This window comes from Eretmochelys imbricata, chromosome 1 (assembly GCF_965152235.1).
Source record: "Eretmochelys imbricata isolate rEreImb1 chromosome 1, rEreImb1.hap1, whole genome shotgun sequence".
Lineage (NCBI taxonomy): Eukaryota > Metazoa > Chordata > Testudines > Cheloniidae > Eretmochelys > Eretmochelys imbricata.
Genome location: NC_135572.1, coordinates 313,232,225 through 313,257,727, shown reverse-complemented (window position 1 = coordinate 313,257,727; position 25,503 = coordinate 313,232,225). Strand labels below are relative to the sequence as shown.

At 41.1% G+C, this 25,503-nt stretch overlaps 1 protein-coding gene across 7 annotated transcripts in view; it reads right to left on the bottom strand.

Annotated features, from left to right (window-relative positions):
• Nucleotides 1-25,503, bottom strand: part of ST7 (suppression of tumorigenicity 7) — a 234,325-nt gene that overhangs the window by 58,746 nt on the left and 150,076 nt on the right. For all 7 annotated transcript variants that reach the window (XM_077834305.1, XM_077834297.1, XM_077834288.1 and 4 more), the window contains 3 exons: nucleotides 23,528-23,682; nucleotides 19,498-19,595; nucleotides 1,410-1,524 (listed from right to left, as the gene is read on the bottom strand). In XM_077834305.1, coding sequence (XP_077690431.1) covers nucleotides 1,410-1,524; nucleotides 19,498-19,595; nucleotides 23,528-23,682 — 368 coding nt within the window. The remainder of the gene's footprint in view (nucleotides 1-1,409; nucleotides 1,525-19,497; nucleotides 19,596-23,527; nucleotides 23,683-25,503) is intronic.

Here is a 25,503-nt window from a genome sequence, read left to right as displayed (position 1 = left end):
CTTAAGAAATTACATACAAAATGTCTCTAAGGTTGCAAAGTCAAGCACTCAGAAGCACTCATGAGATGCTAGAATTTGGGCCCCTGGGGCAATCCACTATGACACAGTCTTTAATTATATGATCACATGCTACTTTTTCCATTCAGTGCACAGATTGGACCTGCCCTGGAGATGACTCAGGGTTGTGTAGTAAAGGAGACTGTTGTCTGTGGGATCCCTGCTTCATTTGGTGCAGATGCTGGAAGGTGTGTAGTATTATTAATTATTATTATTATCATTATTATATGGCCCCCACCACTGTAGTATCTGAGCACCTGAAAATCTTTTATGCATTTACCCTCAAAATGTCCCAGTGAGGTAGAGAAGTACATTTATCTCCATTTTATAGATGGGAACTGAGACACAGAGAGATTAAATGACTTCCCAAGGTCACACAGGAAGCCTGTGGTGGAGCAGGGAATTGAACCTGACTGCCCCAAGTCCTAGGCTAATGCCCCAACCATTGGAGCATCCTTCCTTTAATTGGAAGGCATGTAGTGAATGAGGCAGGGGACTGCATGAAGAGGATGAACTGTCTCATTGTTAAGGCAGTTGAATGCTGCCCTGGAAAACTGGATTCTTTCCCTGCCTCTGCCCCAGAATGCCTGTGAGGTGCTGTGCAAGTCACTTAAACCAAACTTTTTACACATACTCACTAACTGTGTTCCTCATTTTCTGGGTGCCTGACTTGACATGCTGGGGTCTGATTTGCAGAAGTGCTGAGCACTCACAGCTGCAACTGAAGACAATGGGAGGTGTGCTATGAACATAGAAAGTGTTATGTAACAGGATGTACGCTGAAAAATCAGGTTCTAGATGTTTCAGATTGGGTACCCAAAAGTAGTGGATATTTAATTACCTTAATCCCTCTGTGCTTCAGCGTGCTGTCTCTAAAATGGGGATTATGCCACTCCCTCATCTCACAGAAGTGATGGAAAGATAAATTAATTCATGCTTGTGAAGCACTCAGATACTGTAGTAATGAACACCAAGGAACATATATGGGGAAATTATTAATTCTGTTTTCAAAGCGAGCTTTGAATAGTCTGCAGTAAATAAGGCCTGGGGTCACACATTGAACAAACAGGAGAAAACAACATATTGAAGAACTGCTCATTTAAGAGAGCACTGTTCTACCTGTGCTCTGAATGACACAGGGGTCCTGTGGAAAATATGGTATGTGATCATGTAATTGAAAACTGTATCATAAAGCATATACACAAGGGATCCCAATTAAAGGTGCACAAGCAACCTAAATTCTGGCATTTCCTAACTTTTGAACATTTTACTTTGCAAACATATCAGTGTTCATGTCACATAGGTGGGTGTGTGTGCACACAATATGTATACATACATGTAGTTGGACTTACCATCATATTTTGCTAAAACTGCCTGAACATCTGCATATGCTTGTAACTCCAACAGAGCTTCTAGCAGGTTTTCGTGGATGTTGAACATGCTTAGCAGAGGAAACTCCTTCATTAACTAAAAACAGTAATAAAAAAAAGGGTTAGACTATTAACATGGAATGCGGATTTTCATTCAAAATTTACTGAAATGTCTAATTAAAATCGTTCAGCCCTACTGCTCTTGGGCCTCATACAATGTCCTCTAATGCCATTGGAAAGATTCCCATTTGGATCAAGAACCTTGGAAACAACATGCCTTGCATATGGTTTAATTAGTCCAAGAAGAGGGTTGTCTGAATATACAACTCCCTTTCAATTTACTTGTTGCCTTTTTAAAAAGTGAGGGAGTATTATTCTATTGTAGAAGAAGATTAAATTAAACAAGCCCCTTCAGCTCAGTAAATTGTATATTTTAGTATTAACTCCCCCTGATGGCTATGGGGGAAAACAAAGAAAATACATAAAAAAAAATCAAAGTATAATAAAATAAGAAAGACCTACACCTCTACTATGCTTCATAGTTGTTTATTATTACTATTATTTAGCAGCAAATATATCTTATATATATCTCAACAGAATTGTGCATAGTACTAACAATGGCAGTTCAACATCTTTTTGGCCAATCCAGGTTCAAAAATGCTTGACCCAAAGTAGAAATTAGATAAGGCCTTCATACTAATCTAACACTACCATGGCTTAAGAATCCATATCTTATAACAAATGGAATGACACCTTGTATAGGAAAGAGGCTCAGGCTTTATTTTAGTGGGTGCTAAATTGTGACTGAAGTGGACTGGTCTGATGAATCAGTCCTTTAGGAAGATCAGAGATTGTCAGAATGCTGGCCAAATTCTGCTGTGTGTAGTACCAACTGTCTACCAGCCAACTGAATTTGATAAATAAATAACATTCTTTATTCTGCTTGCCATCTGACTCCACATCTCTTAGGAACTTCAGTGCAAATTAATTTCTCTATTTTATTGCTCAGTTAGAAAATGAACCAATTAATGTGGTGTCATTTTTTTAATGTCAAAGTGATATTCTAAAAATTGTAGTATTAAGGGATTTGTGCCCTCACTGTGGTTGTCTTGTGCTGGTGCAAAGCCTCAGCATGGTAGGCTCTCTAACTGGCCTAAAGCCAGCCCTTTTTAGTCCCATTGCTCCCCAAAGTACACGGTATGATAGGTGTATCCTTGAGTTCCATTGATCCCCATCTCCTGAAAGGGTTTCTTGCGGGGCGATGGAAGCCAAGTGTAAGGTAGAGCAGCTCTGAAGATGCTTGAATGTGTACCAGAACTGAACTGGCCCACTTCCAGCTCCAGGGTTGGGGGATGTAAAGATGATGTCCATCCACCTTTGCATCCCTCTGCCCCCTAGTTCTGCACTGAGTGACGTTTATCTGGAGCCAAGGCTCAAACTCCAGTTGATGGAGAGGCTCTCAGGAGTTCTACAGGAAGGTTCTGTACCAGTAATTTGTAATATATTAAATGTATGATACAAGGTACTAAGACACTGATGCCCATTATACACTTGTTGGGAAACCAAACTAAGTTAATTATAAATAAACATCAGAAATTTGCAGATGAATGTTAACATTTTTCTCCATAGGGGCCTAAGAATAGAAATACTACTGAGATGATGTGAAGTAAGCCCAAACTACAAATGGGAAAACACAGTAAAAACTATAAACCATGTCTGAAAAATCTGAGGAAATGAATCAATCCTCCTTTGAAAATATAATTAAAGGAACTGGAAAGAGACAACTAATTATAAACTCCCAAATTGGCAATACAAGCAAAAATATACCAGTCCATAAGCAAAATGGTGAAAGAGTATGAAAAAGTCTGGAATATGTGGAACAGGGAATTAACTCTGTTCAGCAAAAGGCTGCTAATAGACAGATAGAAGTGCCAAACTCACAGGATGAAATTCACCCCTGTGTAGAGGGCCACGTATAAACTACCTAAAAATTTGAGGATTAAGTGGGAGTGAAGTGGTAAACTGGCACTGTTCTGGCCCTCTGTACTGCACTGTCCTTGCTATGGTTTGAGGATTATACAGAAGGTGAAGAGGGCAGTGTTTTGTTTGTTTATATTTGTACAACAGTGATCACATGAACTTTTGGTTAGAGAGTCACAATCACAGATACAGGTATTTAATGAGCTCATTGGATTTATGAGGGGTAATCCATAGAGGGTAATAAACTCTGAGCTATGGTAGTAAAACTCCTACAGTTTCAACATCAGGAGTTGATCCTGAGGAAAACAAGAACAAAACTGGGCAGATTGCATAAATCTCCTTGTTTGATTACTGATTACATTTTTCCAAACTGAGCAAGAGGCCTTGGTTTATCTGGATAAGTGGGGGTCTTGATGTACAAAAGAGTTCTCAATACAACTGTTGCTCATCAGAAAAAAAAAATTCAGGTCCAATTTCAGATAATCAGTGTTTTCAGTCAAGGATTCAGATTAGATTCTACCGGACTTGTTTCTCATCCCCTTTGTGATTTTTAACTGCTTCTACCAGTTTACAGACAGGGTAAAATATATATATAATGAAATTCAGTGTTGGGATTTTTCAAAAGTAATATTTACAGTGGGTACTTTTAAAATCTTTTTTAAAATTGATGGAAAGGTTAGAACTGCACACGATTTTTCATTATTACATCTGATAGCTACTGCACATTAGAAAGAAAGACACTTCTAAAATTGTATGAATAATAGATTCCCATAAAGGGGGATAGACATTTTAATACACAAGGGGATTCCATTTTTCAGTGTTTAAAATATATACTAAAGACTGACACTGTATTCTGATTGTGGGTAAACCTCAGAAGGATGTAGTTGCAGTTGTTAAATTCAGAGTGGATGTCACTCATTTTGATACTAATAACTTTTTAAAGTTCAAGTTTGAAAAGTGCACAGTAATTTGCAAATATCATTAATTTGGGCGAGACTTTAATTTGTGCAGAACAAGAACAATAACTTTATCTAACCTTGTCCTAGCAATGATGGACCTGGATATAGATAGAATGAAGCAGCACTGTGATGAAAAACAGATCAATCCTTCCATTATACAAAAGAGTGAGGGCATTGAGAGTCCACATCTAGAGCCTTTACGCATGTGGTCCTAAGGTGGCTTTCTGCAGTGTTTAGTCTAGTTGTGTTCAAGTTCAAGTTCCACATCAAGTTTATTTTATTTGTGATTTTCTTGTTATTTTTAATAGCTTTTGCATTACTTAAAACAGCCTGGATTGATATAAGTGGCTGTTAGTGGGGAATTAATACACAGCTCCTCCAGAGATAAGGAAACTCACTTCAGAAAAGGTAGAGTGAGGACTGAAGTAACAGTCAGTATGTAGTCAAGTGTGAAAGGAGTTATAATTTATCATTCCTGCCCTGTAAGGTGCTAGAAGGAAGTGGCTACTGTCAATAAAGGCTATGGTCTAAAAACCTGAGTGATGTAAGGTACAGTTACAATTCTCCTCAGTCACCTGCCACAGAAATCTTTTACATTTTTCCTGTCTGCCACAAAGAAATATAACTAGTAAAATGCGAGGGCCAGAAACCGTCTCCCTAACTCACAACTGGGTATTTCACTGCATAAGGTACTACTCAACTGGAGTAAGGATGGCAGAATCTAGCCCTAAGTAAATAATGACGTAAAGCTCACACAGAGCATGTTACTAAAAACATACCCTTCTGAAGAATTAAGAGTGATCACCCCAGTTCCCTGAGACTGAACAATGGTTATTAGACTAGCTGTCTCTTTGTTAGTGAACAAAATGAAGAGTTGCAGCCAATTATAGATGTACTATGTCCAGTAACATTCTCCTTGTTGTGGTTCACTTTACTTCTTGTTGACATCAATCATTGATTTTTTTTTTTTTAAATTAGGTTCTGTTGCAGTGAGAAAACCTTGCATCATACAGCAACACAGTAAAGGGCACTGTCTGGACTGCTAGACCTACAAATTGACAGTGTTAACACACATTCCCTCAAGGAAAGGCCTTAGGTGAAGAAGTGCAAAACAGTTATCATGAAATCAATTTATGCAGCAGCTACAAAAATAAAAACCTGTACAATTAGCCACTCAACTTACTCCAAGGTTCACTGCAAACAAACCAGAGAACATGCTTTGCTAGATAACGTGTTCACTTATTATGTGAGTTTCACAGTAAGTTGCAGGTTATTGCTCTTTTATTTTAAATTCTTTTCAGTCACAGTATGAATGCCAGAAAGTAAAACCACCCTGATGGAAACATTATAAAGATAGGTCAGCAATTAAAGTGTGCCTTTAATGAACAGCATGCTGCAGAAACCTTGCTACAGGTTGAAATACAATACTGCTAGATGCTCACTAGCAGGGCCGGCTCTAGGTGTTTTGCCAGCCAGGGTTGAAAACATTTTCAGCGCCCCTCCACCCTCTCAGCGGCCGAGCAATACAAACAGACAACCAATCACCAGAGAAGACAGGAAAAAAAAGGCCACGCGGCACAGCAGTGTGGCACCTCCCCAGAAGTTGATGTCCAGAACTATCTCCCTGTTCACCCACCTCTAAAACCAGTCCTGCTCACCAAAGGCCAAATTCTGTATTGGTCTGAGGGGCAGTAAGGAGGTCCTGTCCCCTCCTCCCTCATGCCAACTACAGGGTGGGAGCAGTTTCCAAGGGGCAGTGGGCTGAAGACCATAAAGGGATGTAATATTGGCCAAGTTCCCTCTGTACAGCATGGTCACAGAGGCAGAATACTCCCCTGCCCCTGGCCAGTGTGGCTCCCTGTTGCTTACATGCTTACTCTGGGCTGTGACTAACAGACACAGGTCTAGCCCTAAATCAGAAGATTTATTTTTAAGTGATATCACATATCTCCATTTATCAAATTATCCAGTTTACTATTTTTCAACTCTCTTCCCTAATCTCCCTTTTAAAAGATTCATGCTATGACAAGATAAATGCTTCTTCTTTACTGGCAACCACTGCACCACCTCACCTCCAGGGAAAAAACAGAAGTACTGTTACCTCTTCTACCAAGGTATTGACTAGAATCCCGTAAAACATGCATCAAGCTTTAACAAGGAGTCTTCCCCTTATGTATCTCTAGCAACCAAAAAGCTCTTATTAAAGTCAATGCAGCTTCTTGAACACTGATCAGGGCAAGCTAACAATTTCTATGTAACACCCTCAGTTCCTTAGCACAACAGAATGGGTTGGATCCTCAGATGGTGTAAATGGGCCCAGCTCCACCGAGGTATGAGGCCCAATATGTCTAAACTAAAATGTTAAGATGGGCCATTTTATGGTATAAACATATACATAATGTAGTAACAGTAGCTAATTTGGGATTTTCTTTTGAATTTAAACTAGTCAAAAGCATCTTCTAGTGATAAAATTAGGATTGGATAATGTAATTAATCCATGTTCTATTTGATTTGGATGTTTGGGGACCCTTGATTTGTATGCATGTGTAGAAAGTGAAATAGGTTTTTATTAGGATGTTCATTAGCTATACTGTAACTATATGTAAATATTACCACTACCAGATAATTAATACTTGTTTTAAAATATCTTAAATATGTAATTAGTACTTTAGGACTACAAACTGAGAAGAATTCTGGAAACAAATCTTAAATTACTGCATATCTTCTCATTATGCTTTAGAGTCACATTTCCGGACTCACCCCAAGTCATATTGCAGGGTGTAGGTTCAGTGATTTCTGTGATGGATGTGCTAGGGTGTTGATTCATAAAAAAATGCTTTTCTGTGCATGGAAATCCCCTCTTGATTTATTGGATAAAGAACAAGTTTTATCTCTACAAGGGTGGTTTATGGAAGGCGGACAGCCTTCCCTCAGAATATTTCACTCATCAATTTTTCTACATTTAGATATAATTTTTAAATGTTCTCAAGGAATGCAGCCGTAGATTTTGTGTACAATTTTCTCCCTGTGATGATATTATCCCCATACATCAATTAGCAATGATACATTATTCATGCAGAAATCAGTTTTAAGTTACAGTATGTGCCCTACATCTAGTCCTTGGGACTCAGGGGAACATGGAAGTGGATAAATGATCTTGTATATAACTTGGTGTTGACAGATTTATTCTCATAAGCCTCTATCTGCACCATCGATGTACATGTATATATATATATATATATATATTTTATAATGAACTATATTCCATTATTATTTGTTGTTTATATGTATATGCTCCCAATGAAACAAACAAACAAAAACACATTTAGAGCACTGTGTTCAATTAAGCATATTCATGAATGCTAAAAGAATTTTAAGGTTTTGGCTTAAACTGAAAAAAAATGCAGTTACCTTAAAAGAAAACTTGAAATTCCATCCATCCCAGCTCCTAGTAATGCTGTTACTAGCAATGGTATCTGAAATGACAGTCTCCTGTCACCTGCCCTGCCTTATTGGTACTGAGAAAGTCAACCACCACTTTAAAGACCCCAGTATTTAGGAGGGAGATTATGGGATGGATTAAATGTGGAATTTCAGCTTCATTTCTCCATTTCCTGGCTATTGCCAAGTCCGACCATGTAACATTATACACCTCTACCCTGAAATAACTCTGTCCTCAGGAGCCAAAAAATCTTACCGCGTTATAGGTGAAACCGCATTATATTGAACTTGCTTTGATTCACCGGAGCACGCAGCCCCGCCCCCTGGAGCACTGCTTTACCGCGTTATATCCAAATTCATGTTATATCAGGTCGCGTTATATCAGTTATATCAGGGTAGAGGTGTATTTATGTATAGGGTATTGTATTGTATTGTATTGTGTGTGTGGCTCAAGGTTAACAATTACAATCTCAAACTATACAACAGAGGAATAAAGTCATTGTATTTGAGACCTCTGTAGAACTGTCTTTGAACTTTCAGCCATTATGTCCTTTCTTAGCTAACCTGGAGGCTTAAAAAGGCTGTTCAAACCTTTCAGAGTTTGATCTGTGCCCTTTTAAAAATATAATTACAAAAATGCCATAGTCTAGACACTGTCTTGTGGATCAGTGCGAAAAATTCACACTTTTAAAGAATAAAAATAAGTTTTAAAGGGATATATTGCATAAAACCAGTGGAAGCCAAATTGTACCAGATGTATGTTTAATATTTTTGAATCGCACCTTCATACAAGAGCGACAAATAGAATAACAGAAAATAACTTATAACAATGAAGTGTTTTTTCCACCAATGATTAGTAACATTACAAAGCATGAAAGCAGAGTCATTTATCACTACCCTCAACATCCCTTCCTCCCAAATACATTAGACTATGCTTTATCCACAGCATACTAAGTACTTTTCAGAGAAAGTCAGTTAAATGATAGAAAAGAGAGGAAGATTTTACACTGAAATTTAAAAGAGAGGAAATAACGTACTGGCTCATAAAAGGCTAGGAAGTTCTAGAGACATGGAACAGCACAAATAAATGATCTCCACAATCCCCATCTGCAGAAGTTTAAGAAAACGGACAGAGGAGTGTAAGAATGAAGATGCACACAAGCTCTAGGAGACTGGGGATCCTCTTAACAGAAGACTGGGGATCATCTTAACAGAACCACCATGGTGGAAGCCATAGGGCTTATCCGTTATGCATCTTTTTGTGATCATAGAATCATAGAATGTCAGGGTTGGAAGGGACCTCAGGAGGTCATCTAGTCCAACCCCCTGCTCAAAGCAGGACCAATCCCCAACTAAATCATCCCAGCCAGGGCTTTGTCAAGCCTGACCTTAAAAACCTCAAAGGAAGGAGATTCCACCACTTCTCTAGGTAATGCATTCCAGTGCTTCACCAGCCTCCTAGTGAAAAAGTTTTCCCTAAAATCCAGCCTAAACCTCCCCCACTGCAACTTGAGACCATTACTCCTTGTTCCGTCATCTGCTACCACTGAGAACAGTCTAGATCCATCCTCTTTGGAACCCCTTTCAGGTAGTTGAAAGCAGCTATCAAATCCCCCCTCATTCTTCTCTTCCACAGACTAAACAATCCAAGTTCCCTCAGCCTCTCCTCATAAGTCATGTGTTCCAGTCCCCTAATCATTTTTGTTGCCTTCCGCTGGACTCTTTCCAATTTTTTCACATCCTTCTTGTAGTGTGGGGCCCAAAACTGGACACAGTATTCCAGATGAGGCCTCACCAATGTCGAATAGAGGGGAACGATCACGTCCCTCGATCTGCTTGCAATGGCCCTACTTATACACCCCAAAATGCCATTGGCCTTCTTGGCAGCAACAGCACACTGTTGACTCATATCCAGCTTCTTGTCCACTGTAACCCCTAGGTCCTTTTCTGCAGAATTGCTGCCTAGCCATTTGGTCCCTAGTCTGTAGCGGTGCATGGGATTCTTTTTTCCTAAGTACAGGATTCTGCACTTGTCCTTGCTGAACCTCATCAGATTTCTTTTGGCCCAAACCTCTAATTTGTCTAGGTCCCTCTGTATCCTATCTCTACCCTTCAGTGTATTTACCTCCCCTCTCAGTTTAATGTCATCTGCAAACTTGCTGAGGGTGCAATCCACACCATCCTCCAGATCATTAATGAAGACTCCTTATATGACTCCTTATATGCAAGGCAGATTTTATTTATATATACACACACACACACACCTTGGTAGTAGATGCTACAAGAAAACTCTTTAGAAATACAATCTTCTGCTGGACAAACACACATTTTCAACAAGTGCAAAAAGGGCAATCACTTGTTGTAGCAACCTGGATAAAACAACTTTCAGCATGCCTAACATTAAAGACACTAATGGTGAACTTAGATAGCATTCAGTGAACTTTTTTACTTTTCTGAGTGTTGGAGAGTAGAATTTGAACTATTTTAGACAGCTTCAGTTAAGTGATAAATAGTATCTTATAATTTTTTATATTACTAGAAATCTATTATCTTAACCTTAAAATCAGCATTTACCATTTGTTATATCATAGTATTTTCCTCTACTTAAAATAGGAATTAGGTATCACAGATACCACTTTGCAGTAGATCCTGGTAAATGCTATGGTTTTTATGGCAGTCATGTACCTGGAATTCATAGATTCATAGGGTGAAATTCTGACCTCAATGAAATCAGTGTAGTTTTGACCATCTAGTCTGACCTAATTATGATGATCTAGTTATGCCATTTAATCTGACATCCTGAATAACATGGGCCAAAGAATTTCACTCACAAGTTCCTTCCCATAACTGTGTGGGAGAGGCAGGCAGTGGCTACACTTGCAAGCAGCAATTAAGGTTATGTTCTTAAGCTGATAGGGATCATGCTGCCTTTATCAATAACTATAACTCTATTTGCTCCCCTTGATACTACAAGATACCGAACACTCCAATGGCAGCTGAGAGTGCTCAATACTTCAGTGTATTGAGCCTTTAATTGTAAGAAAAGGGCAGTTCAAAGGCTAACAAATGCAGCTCATGTCTATCAGCAAAAGTGTGTCACACCAGTGCTGAGGGTACACCAGCAGAAACACTCACAAAAACATGGCTAATGTCAGAGATCAAAGAAAATACCCCCCCCAACCTATCCATAGTATTAAATACTTTGGGATATGGCATGGTGCCACTTCAAAGCCTTCAGATGACATAACCTTTAAAACCACCTTAACTATGTAGGGCAGTCTAAGCATTTAAAACAGCTAATCACACACATTTGACACGCACCTTTCTAGGAACTTAAGCCACTTTAAATCCTTAAGGCTGATTGATACCTACAGACATGCACTGAAAAGTGCATACTTAATACTCTAAGTGCACACTTAAACACATATATATATACACACACACACACACACACACATGCTGCATCTTTCCAGAAGTGTGAAAACTCAAATGAAATTACCGTGACCAAGATTTTCAAAACTGCTGAACTCCCAGCTGCTGGGTCTGGTCCCCAAGTGAAAAAAAGCTCATACAAATATTTTAGAACCTTAAAAATAATGTTGGTTTGTGTGCATTTCCAGATTTGGGTGAAGGTACAGAGGGAATCTTATTTTTAACCAAAACCATCCCTACTGGTGGCCACTCTACACACTTTCTCATACAACAATATTCACATTACCATATTCAGTCTATTTTGAAGCAGCAGGTCCAAAGTCAAGATTAAATTAGAAAATTTCACTGTAATGGGATGTACCAGCCTCTTAAGGCTAATAAAGATAATCTCCAGGGCCAGCACCTTCCCATTTCAATGTTTCTGTAAGAAGTAAGTAGGCAGGGGCCTGCGAACTCCACAGTCACTGAGGTGGCAGAAGAGGTCTCGGGGGGTCTTTTGGGGTTTGTGAGGAAGTCTCAGACTGCTGTCCCCACTCGGGTTGTGAGATCAGAGCTCCAAGTGCAGAGGGCTCTGGATCTCCCCTCTTCCCTCAGCACTCATGGGTTTGTATTTCCCAGTGCTGCAGGAAGTTCAGAGCTTGGGAAGGGATTTAAGAAGCTCCTTTCCCTCAGAAAAGGGAGAGATTTTCAGGGAGCTACAAGAGCTGTGAAACCATGGCCTTTGTTTCCTCTGATGTACTCTTTTAATCTGGGAGTTGGGTGGAGGGGAGGGTAAGAACTGTGTTGCAAAAATCCCTGTGGAGGAGCCATGCTAACTCCAGACCCCTGAAACAGGCCAAACCCCATTACTTGCATTAAGGCCATAAAGCAAAACCTCTGGGGAGGGTCAGTGCTGACATCAGAAGGAATGGAACAGACATGTCCTGTTGGGGAGGTTTGGTTTTGTTTTGTCTCTTAAAGAGGACTCATTGTACGGCCCTTGGTTCGTTTGGGCCTGTCACTTTGTTTGCTTCAGCCTGCTAGTCCCTGGCATGACTTCTATATGATTCCCCCTCCTTAAAGCTGTTGTTTTACTCTAAATGATCATAAATTATCCTCCAGTGAAAGTTTTTACCAAGGTCCAAATATTCTCCAGCTCCATCCTAGAATGCTTGAATTAATTTAGCAAAATTAGCCCATTCAGTTTCCTACATGGTATGTCCTAAAATTTAATCAATTTTTAATTAATGTCAGTGACCCACTCAAAGGAGATGATCCACCTCACTATATTGATCCACTTTTCTAAGTCAATAATGCTGGTGATCACTACTCCTGTATCCATCACCCAGTATATAACTGCTTTGCTCACCCCTAAGTGTTCTGATTACAGACAAGGCTGCAGTCCAAAACCAGCATATTCATTTCAGGGTAAGAGACTGAGCAAAGAAAAGAAACTGCTTCAGTGCAAAATAGTTGACATGAAAGGATTTCTTGAATTGTCCAACATGTGTGTTTCTGCACTGGCTTTTCGACGAGATTTTAAAAGTCTTTCTAGGCATGGCCACAGCCTGGGACACTGAAGAGGATCAGACATAATCATCTCTGTGCTTGCCAAACCAAACTAAATCTCTCAAAACACTCATGCTTAAATCTTCTTTACTCAAGCAGCACAACAAATAAAACCAAGGTTTCAGACTGTGGCCTTCATTATGGCTGGTAAGATCTCTCATCCACTCTATACATATTTGGCCGTATTTTACACAGATTGGAATAAATTTGGAGTAGCTCAATTGACTGCGGTGGAGTTATTCCATATGTACACTGGCCTACATGAGATGAGAATTGAGCACAGTGTGTCTAGAAAAATGACAGGCTTCTGGTTTCTGGTTCAGAATCATAATAAATCATTAATTATCAGCAGATGTCTAAATAAAAGCAACACCTACATATACTTCTTCCATACAAATTATGTGTTACTTGGTAATTCTGATAAAGTCAACTCAGCTATGTGTACCAGATTAAAGCAGCATATCATCATCGAAAACATAATTCAAGCTCTTCAGTTTAGTCTATGACACAATAATATTACCATATTAATCAGATCATAAACGGAGATGATGATATAGTCCATAACAACAATCAAATAACTTCTTCATATGTATAAAACTGAAACATCTATGTTTAAAAAAAATTGAAAAATTGAAAAAAAACCAATGTTGATAAATACAAAGTAATGCACGTTGGAAAACATAATCCAAACTATACATATAAAATGCGGTCTAACTTATCTGTTACCACTCAAGAAAGAGATCTTGGACTCACTATGGATAATTCTCTGAAAACATCCACTCGATGTGCAGCAGCCGTCAAAAAAGCTTAACAGAATGTTGGGAATCATTAGGAACGGGATAGATAATAAGACAGAAAATATCATATTGCCTCTATATAAATCCATGGTACGCCCACGTCTTGAATACAGCATGCAGATGTGGTTGCCCCATCTCAAAAAAGATATATTGGAATTGGAAAAGGTTCAGAAAAGGGCAACAAAAATGATTAGGGGTATGGAACGGCTTCCATATGAGGAGAGATTAATAAAACTGGGACTTTTCAGCTTGGAAAAGAGACGACTAAGGGGGGATATGATAGAGGTCTATAAAATCATGACTGGTGTGGAGAAAGTAAATAAGGAAGTGTTATTTACTCCTTCACATAACACAAGAGCTAGGGGTCACCAAATGAAATTAATAGGCAGCAGGTTTAAAACAAACGAAAGGAAGTATTTCTTCACACAATGCATAGTCAGCCTGTGGGATTCCCTCCCAGAGGGTGTTGTGAAGGCCAAGACGATAACAGGGTTCAAAAAAGAACTAGATAAGTTCATGGAGGATAGGTCCATCACTGGTTATTAGCCAGGATGGGCAGGGATGCAAAACTATGCTCTGAAGTGTCTCTAACCTCTGTTTGCCAGAAGCTGAGAATGGGTGACAGGGGATGGATCACTTGATGATTATCTGTTCTGTTTATTCCCTCTGAAGCACCTGGCATTGACCATGGTCAGAAGACAGGATACTGGGCTAGATGGACCATTGATCTGACCCAGTATGGCTGTTCTTATGTAAGATATGTTGACAAATATCAATATATTTTCTATACTTCTTCCTAATCCATGTGAGAACAAGGGTGGATATGCAAATACTTTGCCAGTCTTATCTATCAACAAAAAGTTTATATACACCAGTGCCTAAAGTATTGCATTTCTGATATGCTCATGAAATAAACTGTGGAAATGGAAGGGAGAAAATTCCTTTGTCTCTAAATTTGTTAGAAACAAGGTATTTTGGTTCATATTTTGCATTATTTCTTCAGCAGCCAATATTACATCATATCTCCTCAAATTCTGAAAGTCATTTCATTCATCTCAATATCTTTCACTAGTCTCCTCATTCTGACTGACTATATGGTAAATCTTGGACGGTGGGCGTAGTGAGTGTTAACAGTTGCATTGTACAGTTATTACATAAATGTTACAAATCATCAACATTACAGGTGGCTGCGACCCCTAGAGCATTCCAGTGCTAGAAGGCAAGGGGCTCAATGGATCAGGTAATAAGTTTCAGCTGGCCTACCATTTCACTGTACCCCAGCTCACTATGGTTATAATCTATATCTAAAAGGTGTCATGTAATATGTCACTAGAAAACTAATACACTTGATTGATCATTAATACTCTTGCATGAAGGATGTATGCAATGTGTATTAAGAGTTATGAATATATGCTGTAATGATGACTAAAATGTGTTTAAGCCAGGCATGTCAGGGGGAATTGGTAAACAGGTCTGCCCTAGACAAAGGAATGTATATTTGCTTCTCTGACCAGCTTAGTCATCAGGCAGAGACAATGACAGTCTATTAACATATTAGGTAAACAAAGCTATCAATCTAACAAGAGGGTGAGGAGACAACTTCCAAGGGGTGAGGGGGGAGAACCTTTGCTTTGGCTATAAAGACAGGAGGTCTGAACCTCAAGTGATAAGTAAGGCTACGTTTTAGTCATGGATATTTTTAGTAAAAGTCATGGACAGGTCACAGGCAATAAACAAAAATTCACAGCCAATGACCTGTCCATGACTTTTACTACATACCCCTAACTAAAACTTGGGCGGGGAGCAGTGGGTACTCTGAGGGGGGGCGGTCCGGGGCACCGTGAGTGCTGAGGGAGGTGGCCCGGGACCCCTGCTGGTGCGGGGGGGGGGGGGGGGAGGAGGGTGTTAGGCAGGTTTTGGAGGCTCCCTACCTGGCTCCATGTGTCCCTGCAGCTCCTAAGTGGCGGAGGGGCCAGGGGGCTCCATGCACTGCTCCTGCCACAAGTGCTGGCTGCACAGCTCCCATTGACTGGGAACCACAGCCAATGGGAGCTGCAGGGGCAGGGCCTGCAGGAACAGGCAGCGCCCAGAGCCCCCGGCCCCTCTGCCAAGGAGCTGCAGGGCCATGCCAGTGGGAACTGGGGAGCCCCCCCACCCCAAGGTAAGCACTGCCCCACACCCCCCATCACCCTGCCCTTAGCCCCAAGCCCCCTCCCACACCTCCAAACTGCTGCTGCTGCAGATGTCACAGAGGTAATGGAAAATCACAGAATCCGTGACTTCTGTGACCTCTCTGACAGACTCGCAGCCTTAGTGTAAGCAATTGAATCAACTGATTGTCTACAATATTACTCTACTATAAAAAGTTTATCAAGTGAGGTGTTCATGAAAGCCCATGACAAATTGGTGATTAATATTGTCATAAAACGTATGCCTTAACATGCAGCCTCTTGTACTTTTGTGGAAGGTTCTGACTGAGGGAAAGACAGCCATCCCTGGGAAGAAGGAAGATTGATGAGAGAAACCACATTGAACAAAGCTTGTATCTTGCTACAGTAAGTTTCAGACTTTCAGATGCGTGTTTTCACTTTTATTTACTTGTAACCATCTCTACTTTTATTTCTTTTACTTGGCATCACTTAACCTATGACCTATTGTTAATAAATTTGTTTTATTTTTACTATAAACCAATTCACTGTTGTGTTTGAAGGGAAGGGTGTATCTGCCTTAGTTAAATTAATAAGCTATGATGTGCTTTTGTCTTTTAAAGGAGCGAACAATTCTTATTTCAAGTGTTCCAGGAGAGGGCTGGACACTTCAGAGCACACGGTTTGGGAAAAATTTGGGGAAAAAGCAGAGACTTGTTAGATCTGAGCAGCTAAATTGTCCAAAGATTCCTTCCTCACTGAGCATTCTCCATTCCCCCAGAGCTCCTGTGGGTTTACTGGATGGTGCATGTGCTATCCCCAAAGACCAGTTGAGTACCCTCCATCCTTGGACTGCATGGGCTGAGATGTATTTCCCTGCAATTGCTCTTCCTGGAAGCCTGAGGCAACTGTGTCACCAGGCACAGGAAGTGACAGCACAGAAAAACTCTCTCCCCCCTGCTCTCAATGCTCCTCCTGCTGGCACCCAGGGAGCAGGGAGGGGAAGGAGGAAACAGCCTGATTTGAATGCAGAGGATTTGAATGCAGAGGGGTGAAGAACGGCGGGTGGTGAGGAGCAAGGGATGGGGACACTAATTAAACTGGCCTGAAAAAAGTGGGGGGGAGGGGCTATCATCACCCCAATATATACCTGTCCTCCTATTCAGCAATTAATCTGTCCCTCAACCGCCAAGTCAATATTGCCCTAGCCCCAACAATTCTGTCCCCACATCTGTTCTCCCCACTCCAACCTAGACATCAGTTCTGCTCCCACATCAGTTCTGCCGCTCCACAGCCCTCCATCAAGGCTGCTCCCACATCAATCTTGCCGCCCACCTTCCCTAACCTCTGCGCCTCCTGAAACCACTGGGGTTCTTCACCCTGCTCTCCCCAGCCAGGTGCTGACAATAAGGAGAGACGAGGGGGAAAGGAACAGAGGTGCCAACACACTGCACCCGCACAGAAGGAGAGGGGGGAGCAGAGCAGCCCTGAGCTACCGTGCTCTTTCTGCTGCCTCCTCTGCCATCCTGTAACAATGGTGCCCTCTCCTGAGAGGGGAGGGAGAGAACTCTGCCTGCTTCCTGCAGCAACCCTGACTTGCTGCTTTTCCTGTGGGCAAGTGGGGAAAGTAGCCAATCAAAGGGGGTTTTCTCCCAAGTGGTATTTAAAATGTGCACCCCTCAGTGACCCACTTCCCTTTTTATAAGTGTTATTTCCTGGGTCTGCAACCCATTGTAACCTTTAAGCACTGAGCAGGGAGTAACCCTGGAGGATAGCAAAAGGGGAGAGATAAGGCAGGAGCTAGGGAAAGGGGTGGGGAATAGGAGAAGAAGGGGATATGGAAAGCTGGGAGATGCAAGAGCAGAAGGGTCTGTAACCACTGAGTACACTTCCCTATAGAACCTGCATTCCCGAGTTTCAATATTCTTTTGCCATCTAGCAATTATCTGTGAAACTTTTTGGCAAAGTGTCTCATCCACCACTGGAACTGATTCATATAAAGAATGCCAACCTACTACTGTTACTGGTCACTCCTTTAGCTCAAGAGATAGAGGATTGTGCTGTATATCTGATGATAATCCATCCACAGGATGGAATGTTTGTTTTTTTTTCAATTTTTCCAGTTTTTTTAAACATAGGAAATTTTAATTGTGTCTCTAAACTATGTGAAAAGAACATTAAAGTTTCAAAACCAACCACCAAAAAGTATAAATGCCAAAGTTAAGATTGACCATGCAATCTTAATTCAGTTCCCTTGTTCATAATGCCTTATAATACAAAATTTAATTACATTTTCCACAGGACCCCTGTGTCATTCAGTGCACAGCATGGACCTACCTTGGGGATGAATCAGGTTGTGTAGGGAAGGGGATTGTTGTCTGTAGGACACCCGCTTCCATGTTTTGCAGAAATTGGAAGATGTGTAGTGAATGAGGCCAGGGATTGCAAGAAGAGATAGAACGATCTCATGGTTAAGGCAGTTGAATTCTGTCCTGGAGAACTAGATTCTATCCCTGCCTCTGCCACAGAATTCCTATGTGATGCTGGGCAAGTCACTTAAACCAAACTTTTCACAGGTTGTCAGTAACTGTGTGTTCCTCATTTTCTGGGTGCCTGACTTGAGATCCTAGGGTCTGATTTGAAGAAGTGCTGAGCACTCACACCTGCACATGAAGTCAATGGGAGCTGTGCTAAGGACATAAAAGGGGCTATATAATACTAAGTACTCTGGAAAATCAGGAGCTAGGTCTCTCAAATTAGGCACCCAACATTAAGGATACTTTTGACCATAATACCTCTGTGCCTCAGTTCCCCATCTGTAAAATGGGAGTAATAATACCCACTTACTTTACAGAGGTATTGTGAAACTGAATTAATTGTTTGTGGAGCACTCAAATCCTATAGTGATGAATACTATAGAAAAGACCATGAGGATATTAAAAATTCTGTTTTCAAAGCAGGATTTGAATGGTGTGTAGTAAATAAGGCATGGGCCACACATTGACCAATATGGATAAAGCTCATGTACTGAACTCATTAAATCAACATCATCCATTCTATGAATTGAATGAGGCAGGGATCCTGTGGAAAAATAGTATGTGATAATGTAATTAAAGACCGCATCGTAACACATGTGAACAAGGGGGTTGAATTAAGATTGCACAAGCAACCTGAATCCTGGCATTTCCCAGCATTTTCCTTACTTTACCTTGCAACCTTAATAATCTTCTTTTAACATAGTTTATATACAAATTAGACTCAAAAACCTATCAGCAGCATTCTTATCGCCAGCTATATGTGTGATCTGCAAGCAAACTGAACATCATTTCTATGCTATTGCTTTCAAAGGACAGAGTTACATGCAACTATAAATAAGGCTAAGATTTTGCCACAGTTATTTTTAGTAAAAGTCGGACAGGCAATAAACAAAAATTCATGGAAACCACAGGTCTTGAGCGCAGCAGGGGGTGCACAGTCCCCGCTCCTGAGCTGGCCACAGCTGCAGGAAAGGGGCGCAAAGACTGGCTGCAGCCACCTCCTCCCAGCCCCCAAGCCACAGGGCAGGGGCTGCAGGGTCCTGGTTCCAGCCATCCAGCCCCAGCTGCAGCAGGGCCGGGATGCACAGTCGCGCCTCCAGCCCCAGCTTCAGCTGCCGACAGCTGAAGCAGAAGAAGTCATGGAGGTCCGGAAAAGTCATGGAATCCGTGATTGCCGTGACCTCCATGACTAAATCGTAGCCTTAGTATAAATACAAATCCAGACTCACATCTCTCATCATTTTTACAGCTTCCCTGGTCCTTCCCAGCTTTCTTGCGCACATTGCCAGCCTCCGCTTAATGTATACTAACACATTAGTATCCCGTCCTGGAGAAGGGAAAAAGAAACAAAGATTAAAAAAGAAGAGCTAAAGCAAAGGTCCATTTATCATCCCCACATAGTATAAACTGTAGCTGGCCCTCTGCATTTTTATCATTTTTGATCAACAAGGACACTACAGCGAATGCAATGAAGAGCATGGGCCAAATTCTGTCATTGGTTACACTGGCCTAGGTCTGGTATAACTCCTCTGAAGTCAACAGAGTTACTCCAGATATACATTAGTATTAATAAGAGCATCATTTGGTCCCATGTCTATGGAGTACAGTTAGCCCTCAAGTTACAGAAGTTTTCTGAACATGAGAACACTACAACATATAACATAATCAAAGAAGGGGAAGGCTAGTCAATTAATACATAAAACAAATGCACAGTGTTACAGTTAGCAACAAATTGCTCTACTTGCCTATTTATCAACTAATATAGCAAGCAACACTTGATAAAGATAATAGGCTGCTACAGGGTGGCTAGAAAAGTGAATGTCACCTTCTGCATGAGGCTTTGTATGGGTTAAACACCGTACATTCATTATAAGGAAAGGCAGTTCATTTTGAACTTCTGCTTTACATTACTGTTGCCCTATTGCTTGTGACATCATAATCATCTTCAGATCCCAAGAGCACTCAATTATGGATGGCAAATTAACAGATTCCATATATGACAATATTATGGAAGAGAAAATGCCCTGATAACAAAGAAGGCACCACAAAGTAACTAGCTGCAGCAATGGCTCTCGAGGAAGATAAGCCATTAGATTCTTGTCTTATTCCTTCTGGGAGAACCAAGAATCATTCTCTGACTATAATTATAATATGTCCTTCTAACATGCTTTTGGACCAACAGGAAATGTGCATATAGTTAATCGTCTATAAAATTACCATATAAAGAAAATATAACACACCTGCTAGAGATTATCTTCATGTAGAACATGCAACCTTTAAAGATTTTGAGACAATAGTCCTAACATTTTCAAGTCTTTAATAACAAGAACAAGATGTGTGCTGAAAACATTCCAAGTACCTACAAATTATTTTAAAGCTGTGATTATACTTTTCAAATAGATTAAACAACAGGTTGAAAGGTCTGACTTTAGAAGAGAAAATAAATAATGCAGAATAAGGAATTTCTTCAGCTGTATTTTATATTATGTAATTCCTTATCTCTATACTGAGTCCTATATATTTAATAAAAGACTCATTAGTTACAGCTGTTTTCAACATCTATATATGGTGTAACTAATAGGGTATATCTGTCAAACTGGGACTCCTTAGGAGTTATACTGATTGAAGAAATGGGCAAGTGTATTTTCTCATTATGACATCAAGATAACCCTTTAAGCCAATACTTTCAAAAGTGACTAGAGATTTAGGGTATATCTAAAAGGCCCTTTAAAGGAAGGATGGACAGCACTTTCTAAAGTTCAGACCCCTTCAAGGTGTGTCAGCTTGGGCACTCAGAATCACTAGTCACTTTTGAAAAATCAGAGCTTCACTGTTTAGAACAGTGGTTCTCAAACTTTTGTACTGGTGACCCCTTTCACATAGCAAGTCTCTGAGTGTAACCCCTTATAAATTAAAAACACTTTAATATATATTTAACACCATTATACATTCTGGTGGCAAAGCAGGCTTTGGGATGGAGGCGGGCAGCTTGGGACCCGCCATGTACTAACCTTGCAACCCCTGAGGGGTCCCAACCCCCAGCTTGAGAACCCCTGGTTTAGAACATTAAATATTGTGTGGGCACAATTATATTTTCCACATAACTTCTGCCTTATTCAGAGCACAGAATAGATGCATACAGGAGCAGAATCAAGATTCCATGGGGAACCATAAATCTGCTGGTGCCTGAAAGATGCTTGGAGAGGTCAAGTATTATAAGTACCTATTTTCTCGAAAAATGAGAAATAATTGTGAATGTATCATTCTAAATACTATTATAGATCCAATAAGGATATAAAATAATATCATAAACTTTAAAAAATTTCATGTTTGTGCTTTTGGGACCAAAGATCATAGAGGTCTGTTAAAAATTCCACTGTGTGTGAGTTCTATAGGTAATCTTCCAAATATATGAAATTGCCTAACAAATGTGAATTCGCATTCCTGAGGAATGAATTGTACTTGTATTTATGCTGTTCACTGGCTTTCTCCTTTACCTCTTTAGTAGGACAAGAATAATTTAGATCTGGTGGCTTCACAATCTTTTGTTCATTAGCTGGCATTGACATTTTATATATATACATTTAAGTATATGAAGCACCTAATAAACATCATGTACCTGTCATATCCACGACATCTGCTTTATCGAACCTAGTCAATAAATTAGTTACCAAAAAAAAAAAAATCTAAAAGTTTTGATCAATGCTACCTATGACTCCAGTGTTTGATTTATATTTCTGTTTGGTTTTATGTTTCTGTTCAGCCCACATAGGGATCTCTCTTAATCTATCCATTCTCACTTTGCCAATGTCACTTTAGTGAACGGGTCTCAATAGCCTTACCATATAAAATTAAGTGGCTCTTACAGCTAGTGAAAGACTGATGAATGGATACAACTTGCAAAGCACTCATTCCATCTAGACAAGATCTCCCAGCCCCACCACCAAGTATACTCATTTGTCCCTTAGCAGCCGCCAACAATATAGCCCTAAATTTTCAGAATTGGGTGCCTCATTTGAGTCACCTTAAACAGATCTGCTTTTCAACAGTTGGGTATTCAGCACATTCTCAGCATCAGATCTCTTTAAATTGTTTTACATTTGGGCACCCAAAATCCCTAGTCATTTTTGAAAATGCAGGCTATAGTGACTGTCTGTTTTTTCTGATATGCGCTGCCCATTGCCAGCTCTGACTGGGACACATTCAAACAACAAATGATGACTAAGGCTAAGATTTAGTTATGAGTATTTTTAGTAAAAGTCATGGACAGGTCATGGGCAATAAACAAATTCATGGCCCGTCACCTGTCCATGACTTTTACTACAAATACCCATTACTAAATTTCTGCTCCTGGGCCACGCTGCTCTGGGTGGCCCCTGCTTCAGTGGTGGGTGCTGTCTGGCCCTAGTGGTCCATTGCTCCGATGCCCCCAGGGACCTCTCTCGTGATGGCCTCCAGGGCTGCCCCCAGGGCCGCTGCTGCTTAGGTGCTCCCCGGGGCCACTGCTCCATCCATCCCCAGGACTGCTGCTGCGCCGACACTCCCTGAGGCTGCTCCTGGGACCAATGCTTGGGGGCTCCCCAGGGCTGCTGCTCTGGCTGCCCCCAGGACTGCTGCTGCTTGGGTGGTCCCCGGGGCCAGCTGCACCAGCCACTGCTTGGGCAGCCCTGGGCAGCTGGCCCCAGGGACCACCCACAACTGGGGCCGCCCCCAGGACCGCTGTTAGGCCGCTCCCCAGGGCCAGCTACACCTGCTGCTGTTGGAGCGGCCCCAGGGCCAGTTGCGCTATCTGCTACGGCTCGCCCTGGGGCCAGCTCCTTGGGTGCCCTGCAGCCAGCTGCACTGGCCGCTGCAGCTGCGGAAGTCATGGAGGTCGTGGAAAGTCACAGAATACGTAACTTCCACAACTTCCGTGACAGAATCGCAGCCTGAATGATGACTTATATTTTTACTTGTATCATTGTTGAGATTATGAGAAAACTAGGCAAAAAGAACTGAAAGAGAATATAAAGACTCTGACCAAATTCCGATCACTGTTAAAGATGTTCCCAATTCTCCATTGCTTTGTACCTTGAGTACTCACAAACACTTCTGTGAAGTGAACGATGTCATTTTAATCTCACTTCACATAGGTACAAATGACTAAACTATGTGCAAGGGAAAGGAGAAAGTCAAGCCTGAATAAAAAGATTCCTAGCAGACTGAAGAAATTCTCCTCTTACTCTCTAGAATTATTAAAGAAACTGCAAAGAGGCTTACTGTGTTGGGCTTCATACTGGGCTCCATGGTGCTGTAACTGCTGGCTACGCCTGTAGCAGCCCTCTCCTGCTTTCAGAGCCTGCTTAAACAGCTTCTCTGCCTCCACAATAGTTGTTGCTTCCTCTTCAGCCAAGAGGATATAAGCAGTGGCACACCTGTCGATGAGATCAATGACAAAAAGCAATAATTCATGAGAAAGCAAAGTCAATCCGTAGCTATCAAACAAAAACACTTGCGGACGGGCAAGGATATATCAAATATACAAGAAATTCTGTTTTGTTCAGGTTCCTTTTTGACAAATCTTTGTAAAGTAATGACATTAGTGGCCAGATTCAAGATTCTTACTTGTGCAGAAGAATATTTTACTACTGGAGTAGTCCCAATGAAACTAATGAAATTGCTTGTGAAGTAAACGTACTGTTTTATGTAAATAAAGGTGGTCAGATCTGGTCCTAACATCATCAACTCAACTCACATGAGATCTTTAGTTCTAAGTATTATTATTGACAGAATATTATATGGGACATCTTTGATCTTTTTAAAATTAAATGTTTTTGCTGTATGAAAAGAAACAAAGAACTAAACCAATTACAATAAAATAAGAAAAAATACAAAGGTAAATACAATATAAAGCCATGTTCACTCAATCATATGATAATATTTTACATTTGTTCATTGTTTTATGTAGTTAGAAAAATCAGAGAAAAAGAACCAAAGAGAAGACAAGGGATCAAACACTAGGAGTATATTGAAAGATTAACTGCAGAGCATAGTGTGTCAGTCAGACACAAGACATGCCCCACACAGGCAGAAAAGAGCCATCATGAAAAATAAAATCAATTTCCAGCTCTGATTCACAGGATCATCAATAGATGGGTGGAAAATAATAGGTTCTCTTGTACATGAGGTTCCTTTGAATAGACCAGGTTTAGGCCTATATTTTACTACTCATGCAAACTTTTCTAAGCTTTGTCCGGTCCACAAGAAAATTCCTGTCCAGGAATTAACTATTCCTTTTCTCCTTTCTGATAAAGAAAGTTGGGCAACTATTATTAAGGCAGTTGGTTTACCTTAGCCTGGAATGTAAAACTATTTCTGGCAGATATCTGAGTGGAGTCATTCTCTTTTTATACACTTTTGTAGCACTTGTTTAGCTTGTCATGCCAAGAAAGTCTCATTGAAATGAACTTATTGTGGGATCATAGAAATCCATGATTTTTCATTTAAAAAAATTAATAGTGGATTTATGGACAATAAAAATCCCATAGACTTGCATGTTTTTTACATGATATCAAATAAATAAATAAATAAATATTAGCTCTTTTGCTCTTGCCTCCATCCCCAACTAGGGTTACCAACTTTCTAGTTGCACAAAACTGAACACCCTAGCCCCTCCCCTTTCCTGAGGCCCTGCTCCTGCCCTTCCTCTTCCTGAGGCCGTGCCTCCCACTCACTACATTCCCCCTCCCTCAGTGGCTCCCTCTCCACCACCCTCACTCACTTTCACTGGGCTGGGGTGTGGGAGGGAGTGAGGGCTCTAACTGGGGGTGTGGGCTCCAGGGTGGGGCCAGAAATGAGGGATTTGGAGTGCGGGAGGGGGCTGTGGGTTGAGGCAGGGGGTTGGAGTGCAGGAGGGGGCGAGGCTGGGGATGAGGGGTTCAGGGTGTGGGAGGGAGCTCTGGGCTGGGGCTGGTGATGTGGGGTTTGGGTTGCAGGAGGGTGCTCCAAGTTTGGGAGGTTGGGGCTCAGGGCTGTGGCAGGGGTGTGGGCTTACCTCAGGTGGGTCCCTGCCTGTCCTAGCACTGTATTCCGCGTGCCCCAGAAGCAGCCAGCAGCAGGTCCAGCTCCGAAGTGGGGAGAGGGGGCCAGGAGGCTCCACACACTGCTCTCGCCCACAGGCACTGCCCCCCCACCCCCAGGTCACTAGTGCGGAGTCGGTGCTCCGGGGGTGGGGGGAGGAAGGGGGAAAGCGTGTG